Source organism: Pseudophryne corroboree, chromosome 4, assembly GCF_028390025.1.
Source record: "Pseudophryne corroboree isolate aPseCor3 chromosome 4, aPseCor3.hap2, whole genome shotgun sequence".
In the NCBI taxonomy this organism is placed as follows: domain Eukaryota; kingdom Metazoa; phylum Chordata; class Amphibia; order Anura; family Myobatrachidae; genus Pseudophryne; species Pseudophryne corroboree.
Window position 1 is genome coordinate 596,857,702 of NC_086447.1, and position 8,459 is coordinate 596,866,160.

General features: G+C 51.0%; 1 protein-coding gene across 1 annotated transcript in view; it reads left to right on the plus strand.

Annotated features, from left to right (window-relative positions):
• LOC134910968 (chitin synthase chs-2-like) overlaps positions 1 to 2,374 on the plus strand; it is a 156,072-nt gene extending 153,698 nt beyond the window's left edge. Inside the window, exon 19 of the mRNA XM_063919359.1 lies at positions 2,299 to 2,374. Within this exon, the coding sequence (XP_063775429.1) occupies positions 2,299 to 2,363 (65 nt within the window). The 3' untranslated portion in view covers positions 2,364 to 2,374. The remainder of the gene's footprint in view (positions 1 to 2,298) is intronic.
• The last annotated feature ends 6,085 nt before the right edge of the window (positions 2,375 to 8,459 follow it).

The following is an 8,459-nucleotide window of genomic DNA, read 5'->3' on the forward strand; positions in this document are numbered from 1 at the left end:
GCACACACCAGAGCGCTATATAATGCAGGGATTAACACTATAACTGAGTGATTTTTTCCCCAATAGGTGCTTGTATAAACAATATTGCGCCTAAATTTAGTGCCCCCCCTCTCTTTTTAACCCTTTGAGCCTGAAAACTACAGGGGAGAGCCTGGGGAGCTGTCTTCCAGCTGCACTGTGAAGAGAAAATGGCGCCAGTGTGCTGAGGGAGATAGCTCCGCCCCTTTTTCGCGGACTTTTCTCTCGCTTTTTTATGGATTCTGGCAGGGGTATTTATCACATATATAGCCTCTGGGGCTATATATTGTGATGATTTTGCCAGGCAAGGTGTTTATATTGCTGCTCAGGGCGCCCCCCCCCAGCGCCCTGCACCCATCAGTGACCGGAGTGTGAGGTGTGCATGAGGAGCAATGGCGCACAGCTGCAGTGAAGACTGAAGTCTTCTGCCGCCGATTTTCCGGAACACTTCTTGCTTCTGGCTCTGTAAGGGGGCCGGCGGCGCGGCTCCGGGACCAAACATCAATGGCCGGTTCCATGCGGTCGATCCCTCTGGAGCTAATGGCGTCCAGTAGCCTAAGAAGCCCAAGCTACCACCAGTTAGGTAGGTTCGCTTCTTCTCCCCTTAGTCCCTCGCTGCAGTGAGTCTGTTGCCAGCAGATCTCACTGTAAAATAAAAAACCTAAAATATACTTTCTTTCTAGGAGCTCAGGAGAGCCCCTAGTGTGCATCCAGCTCAGCCGGGCACAAGAATCTAACTGAGGTCTGGAGGAGGGTCTTAGTGGGAGGAGCCAGTGCACACCAGGTAGTCCTAAAGCTTTCTTTAGTTGTGCCCAGTCTCCTGCGGATCCGCTAATCCCCATGGTCCTTACGGAGTCCCAGCATCCACTTAGGACATCAGAGAAATGATAAATTCCACAAGGATGAAGGAATACTTTGTAATGCGAACGTAATCTACTGGAATCCAGTGTATCGCATATAAATCCAGAAGTTTTAGGATATGATGAATCCCACTAGGAATATTTGTAATATAAGCGTGATCTGCTGGAATTCAATATATCTCACAGGGATTTTTGGATCTAAGAAATGGATACAATTCGCATTTAAGACAATAGGGATATTGGCTGACTGAAACCCTGGGAAATAGAATGGACAGTTCGCCACCATTTAAGGCAATAGAAGATCCATAATGGCTGACAGCGACCAGGATCAAAAGATTAAAACCGAAAAAATAAGGTCTGAAACCTCTTCCTGACACGGCTTGATTAAACTGAATTGCATACAGGACGAGTGGTATGTGATAACAGTCCAGTGATTAACACTTGGATATAGTATTAATTCAGCACACCGACTGAGTGTATGTTTGCAGCATCCAGGAATGGAGATTATCTCCCTTCCTAGATGCTGCAATGCTTTTATTTTATATTTAAAAAAAAGGCGTCAACATCTATCAACAATAGAATTAAAAACATAGAAATATAGAATTTGAAAGCAGATAAGAACCACTTGGCCCATCTAGTCTGCCCTTTTTTTATCCTTTAGGTAATTGGCAGAGTTGCTGAGAATTTTGTATAGCCCTCCACATGAAGACACTGTCATATGGCTAACAGAGAGGCAATCGCCAGAATTAGTTCAGTAACAAAGAGAAACAATCTAGCAACAAAATGTGCTGTTTACTGGCACCTACCCAAGTGACGCCACTGGTGTGCTGTGTACATGGGCCCCATTCACTAAACTTATCTACTGCGGTGGCTGTCTCCAACTCAGAACAACTTTCTGTGAAAATTGAGCAGGCGTCACTTGTCTGGAGATAGAGTAAATACAATAGAGAAATCACTGGGGAAATGGTCCAAATGGGTGTCAGCATGAACACTGCTCTACGCGGACCCTCTCCCCTCATGAGACACATCTGTGTACTGTGTATTATTTGTGTATTGCAGTTTTTCTACTCTATGCATCTTTTCCTGTTACTTGCATGAGGAGAGAGACGCATTTGCAATTTTGCATATCACATTTGTGTTGAAATATGCATCCTTTTTCTGAGTGTGCATTTAATGTATGTTTTTGCGTCCAGGTCTGAATAAGGTCCTGTATGTCACTATAATAGATATTTATCAGAGACCAAAATGTTCATTAAATCACTATCAGTATGTATAGAATTATTATGCTATGGGCTACAGTTTTTGGTATTATATTGATACTATTGATGGTGTAAGTCCGCTATTAATAACTGCATTTATGGCTGTGAATTTTCCATGGGATAGTTTATTAATATGCATTATTTTCTTTGTACTTTTTCAGAGTCGAATAATGAAACAAGAGAGAACATTTATGAAAATACATTTGCAGAAGAATCAACTGTATGACATTAGTTTTTAATATAATTAGAAATAAAATGAAAAATATTCTCAGTTTATTTAAATAATTCAAACTATATTCCAGGGTTTTATTGATGTATTTATTCTTCAGTATTCTGTCACTTCTATATATTACCCTAAAATTCAGCTTTATCCAATTAACAATATTTAAAATTATTTTTGTATTGTTATGTACAATTTTGTTAACCACCTCCTGTCCACGACAAGTAATTCTCTTATAAGATTACTGGACTAGAACACTATTTTGTGGCTGTAATCTTAACACTGTACATTCCTATTGTATCTACTCCTATGTGTGTACATTGTTCACGGTGTGCTTGTATGCATTTACCATCAGTTTCAATATAATGTTAAAGTTCTGTCATTATTTAATAATCAGATCTTACTCGTTTTATGTTCTCAAACAGCAGGCACATAAAACCTTTCTACATGCACAAGAAATGAAAAACACTTCTATCAGTATTATGCTCACAATCAGCCAATCAAGTGGTTCATTAGTGCTAACACCTGCCCTTGACCACCTGCAAACAAAATGGCTTTCGCACTCATATATGTTGGTGTTTGCCTATCAGGGGAAGGAAGATGGGGGGGGGGGGGGGGGCAGCCCTGGATATGCCTATATAGTTTTCAGTGCACAAATTAATTTATACAGTGTAGCTCTCTAACCCAGATATGTTTATATTTAAATTGAATCAAAATTTTAATACCTATATGTTTTGTGAATTTATTTAATATATGTAATTAGAATGCAAAAATAAGTTTTACCAAATGCATTATATACATATGCTATTATTATATTCATGGTTATATATTCAAATGTGTCTGTTTGTTCCAAGTTAGCGCAAAAACTACTTAACTGATTTCCATAAAAAAACATCTTTTTGTATTGGAAATTCCTAGAAATAATCTGCACTTTGTTTCATCTCGATTCGTCAAGTTAAAGCTGAGCAAAAACAGAAACAGAGGCCCTCATTCCGAGTTGTTCGCTCGCAAGGCGAATGTAGCAGAGTTACACACGCTAAGCCGCCGCCTACTGGGAGTGAATCTTAGCTTCTTAAAATTGCGACCGACGTACGCGCAATATTGCGATTACAAACGAGTTAGCAGTTTCTGAGTAGCTTCAGACTTACTCTGCCTGTGCGATCAGTTCAGTGCTTTTCGTTCCTGGCTGACGTCATAAACACACCCAGCGTTCGCCCAGGCACTCCCACCGTTTCTCCGGCCACTCCTGCGTTTTTTCCGGAAACGGTAGCGTTTCCAGCCACACGCCCCTAAAACGCCGTGCATCCGCCCAGTAACACCCATTTCCTGTCAATCACAATGCGAACGTCGGAGCGATGAAAATGCCGTGAGTAAACTTACTTTCATCATAGTAAAGTTACTTGGCGCAGTCGCAGTGCGAACATTGCGCATGCGCACTAAGAGAATTCTCACTGCGATGCGATGAAAAACTCCGAGCGAACAACTCGGAATGAGGGCCAGAATTTGCAGTATTAGCATCATGAATGCAAGAGATAGATGTGGCACCATACATGTGGCCGATAAGGGGTGAGCACATAATGAGAAGATCTGTAGTGCTGACAGTCGCACGGCCATTCACACATCAGTGCAGAGGCGGATTTAGACCTCATGGGGTCCTAGGCAAGATACTGGCTTGGGGCCCCCTCCCACACACAATCCATAGCACTATATTTTTGTTCCTGATTGCAAGCAGCATCGCAAGAGTGTGTTGGCGTGTACGCAGTACGATCACGGCATGTTGCAGTCTACTGACTATTGCTCAATTGCACAAACATTGACATTGGGTACAAATCTGCATCAGGCACTAGGTCTTTGGAAGTAGACTTAAAACTTGAGTCACATTTAAAGTAAACCGACTGCCCACATACCCTGGATGAAATTATTTTGTATGTCCAGACATTTCTCATCCTATTGAGAGAACATCAATTAACAACATTGTCACTAGTCCCTAGTAAGGCGACAGGCTGCATTCTCAGGATTATGGGTTTAGGACCTTATATTTCTTGGACTGGACTGGATCTGTATAGATGAGTGTGTAAGGAAACTGCAATTCCACCTCATACAGCGGTTGCTATCTGTTTACTATGGGCCTGAATCTACACAAATATATTTAGATTGGTAAATCCAGGACATATAGCATCCCTGTGAGCGGCCTAACAAGGATGTACTGCCTGCCGCTGTGCAGGTGTCGTCACTTCACCCACCTGTGCAATGCCGTCACAGACGATATCCAGATGCGTAGGGACTCCGCTTTCCGGACCAGGCACCAGCGCGAACACGACCTCACCGCGGACGACGGGGGTCTGGAAAGAGAGGGATATGCCGGTTGAGACGTACGCCCGACCTCCGCCTCGAGTACGGGACACGTCAGGGGTAGCCGCGACCTTCACCGGCTGGGCGGAAGGTCATCACTGGCCAATAGGCCTCAGCTACCCAATTCTCACACACTCGCACTCTCGCACGTTGTGTGGTGAGAGGGGGGTCCTCGCGTCCGCGAGCAAACCCTCCCGACCGGTATACAGGGGGGGGAATGACAGACAGACAGGCACAGGGTGATACTCACTTCCAACTTGCGGGTCACCTTGATTGTCGCACCTCTCCGCTCCTGTTGGGGCAAGAAGAACAGCCTCCCTACCTGCAGGCTACTCTACGGCTAACAACGATACAGCCAACTACGCCTGCCTAAACAAACTAACTTAAACAACTGGAGGCTACTGGTTCTACCCCAATCAAACAGAGACCGGATTAATTAATCACGTTCACTACCCGGCAAGTCAGTGGAACAATTCCCCGGCCCAACAGTATACCCCGATTTACCAGTCCTACCTTCCAGATGTTGGACACCGGCCGGTGCCTTTGGCTCGCAATGAAGGACGGGGGTCTGGAGCAGACGGTGGCCCACTCCCGACGGCCGGGGGATGGCGACGTGTGGGACGGGAACGTTACTACTTCCAATCCCCTGGGCCATACACCGCGTGGGGCCGGTCGGCTTCAAACAACAGCCACTGATCCCTCAAGAGCTGCTGCACAGCCCACTTCCAGCCGGAGGGGGCGCAGGCAGGAGCCTGAATGAGGGGCGCAGGCCGGAGGCCTGGGTGAGGGGCGCAGGCCGGAGGCCTGGGTGAGGGGTGCAGGCCGAGGGCCTGGGTGAGGGGCGCAGGCCGAGGGCCTGGATGAGGGGCGCAGGCCGAGGGCCTGGGTGAGGGGCGCAGGCCGAGGGCCTGGGTGAGGGGCGCAGGCCGAGGGCCTAGGTGAGGGGCACAGGCCGGAGGCCTGGTGTGGGCACAGGCCGGAGGCCTGGTGTGGGCACAGGCCGGAGCCTGCCTACTGGGCGCACAGGCCGACAGGGCCTGACTCTCCCCGCAGGCCTAGTGCCTGTCCCTGGTGCTCTAGGGAGGGTTTATAGATAAGTGGAGGTGGCCCAAGGCCGCCTACCTGTCGCGGAGGGAAAGGCTGCAGCGGGGAGCTTCGTTAGCTCTTTTGCTCTCCACACGCTGCAGCACTCTCCGCCGGACTTCCGTCGCTGGTCGCCGTCTTCTGCCTTCCTGCTGGGCTCCGCCGACGTCTTCTCCCGCACCGCCGATGTCTTCTTCTGCTCCGCCGACGTCTTCTTCCGCTGCTCTGCCGACATCTTCTTCCGCTGCTCTGCCGCCACCGCCGGACCCGCTGTCTCCCGCTGGAGCTCTTCTCCCGTCGCCGTCCGCCGCTCGACTGCCTGCTCCCGCTCCGCAGCGCCTCTTATATGGCGCTGGGAGCGGGCGGAGCTATGACGCGGCGAGCTCCGATTGGCTCGCCGCGGCGAGCTCCGATTGGTGGCCAAGGCGCGAGCCCTGATTGGCTCGCGCTTGGCGCGCCGTTTGAAATGCGCCGCTGTGATTGGAGGGGCTTGAATCCTTTCGGATGCAAGCCCCTCCAGACTGGGACCTGCCCGCCGCCCGTCGCGCCGCCGGGGAGAAGGGGGCAATCCCCTTCACATTTCCCCCCCCTTTGTCCTTTGTGGTCCCCACAAAGCAAGAATCCGACCACACAAAGTTCGGGTCCGCGTAGCGAGGGCCCGGGACGCCCCTATTTGAACGCAGAGAGCGTCTTGGTAGGGGGGAGGCAACCACATCGGCTGGGGGTTGAGGCTCCGATGCCTCCTCCGGCCGATTCTCCTCGACCGGCGACCACCATTCCTCGTCTGACAGAGGGGCCGGAGCTTCCCAGGCAGGGGCCCCCACCCCGTCCTCCGCTACAGGGGACTCAGCCCCGCTCACCGGATCCAGGAACGGACAAGGTCGCAGCTTACTCCGATGTAACGTGCGCAGGCGTCCCGTCCCATCAGTAGACTCCACTTGATACACAGGCCCACCTGGGGCCAAGCGACGGCGCACAAGGTACGGGGTAACTTCCCACCGTTCTGACAGTTTCCCCCCCTGGCGAACCTCTCGCACCAACACTCGCTGGCCCACGGCCAGCGACCCAGGCTCGTGGGACCTCACAGGTGGATGCTGGTGGTCTGCGATCAGCCTCCCAGCCAACTCGTGTGCTGCCTTCAGCCGCAGGCGGTGGTCCTCGACCCATTCGGCAGGGGCGAAGGGCGTTCCCTCCTCAGTCCCGGACAGTTGTAAGTCGTGTGCCTCCCGTCCTGGTCGACCGAACAGCAAAAAAAAAGGGGAAAATCCCGTGGTGTGATGGACTCTGTTGTTATAAGTCCAGACCAGTTCCTGAACATGTTCGGGCCATCGCTGCTTCTCAGCTCGTTCCAACACGCGGAGCATCTGCAGCAGAGTCCGGTTAAATCTCTCGCAGGCGCCATTCCCCTGCGGGTGGTAAGGTGTTGTGCGGGACTTTTGAACGCCATAAAGCTGGCAGAGGCGTTCCATCAGCTGCCCCTGGAAACAGGCCCCTTGATCCGAATGGATCCGCTCGGGGCAACCGTACTGCCGAATGAAATGTTCAACGATCGCTCGTGTTGCTGACTCCGCAGTCTGGTTCCGGGTGGGGACCACTACCGTGAATTTAGTGAAGTGGTCAGTCATTACCAGGGCATACTGGTGTCCACTTACTGACTCCCCGATCAACACGTAGTCGATCATCAGCATTTCCAGCGGCCGACTGGTCCGGATCGTCTGGATGGGCACATGCTGTTCCTGCGGCTTAACTAACGCACACCTCCTGCACTCACGACATACCTGGTCCACGACCGCTTGCAGCCGGGGGGCGAAATATTGGCGTCTCAACCAATGGTATGTTTTATAGGGTCCCAAATGGGCCCCCTGCTCGTGCGCCTCTTCCACCACTGACCGCACCCGGCCTTCTGGCACGACCACCTGCTCAACAGTACGCATTTCCTGTTCCAAGTAGCATTGTCTCCGTAGGGGACCAGCGCAGACCCGCAATTGGTCCCAACGACGCACCACCTTCCAACAGAACCCGGTCAGCCCATCCTGCTCCCGGCGAGATGGCATATGACCCCTCTGTACCCACTGTCGAATGAGGTCCAAACCTTCGTCGGCCTGCTGTTCCTGTGCCCAGTCCGTCTCCGTGTACCTAAGTAAGGCAGTCTGGGCGTCCTGTCGACACAACTCTCCGCCCACGGGCTGCCGCACACGAGTGAGATCCGGCATTTCTTCTCCGCAGTCATCTTCTTCTCCACCAGGTTCGGGGGTTTCCACTGGAAAGCGAGACAGGGCATCCGCGTTGGTATTGCTCTTCCCCGATCGATAGCGAATCTTGCAGGAGAACTTGGCCAACCTGGCCACCCACCGTTGCTCCAAGGCGCCTAACTTGGCGGTCTCCAGGTACGCCAGGGGGTTGTTGTCTGTAAAAATATCCACGTGAGCGGCGGTCAAGTACTCCGCAAATTTCTCGGTCACGGCCCACACACCGCCAGCAATTCCAACTTGAAGGAACTGTAGTTGTCGGGGTTCCTTTCGGTCTCTCGCAGGCTACGACTGCCGTAAGCAATCACCCGCTCCTGCCCATCCTGAACCTGAGCCAAGACCGCGCCCAACCCCTGCAGACTTCCATCCGTGTATAGAATGAAGGGCTTCTCAAAATCTGCGTACCCCAACACCGGAG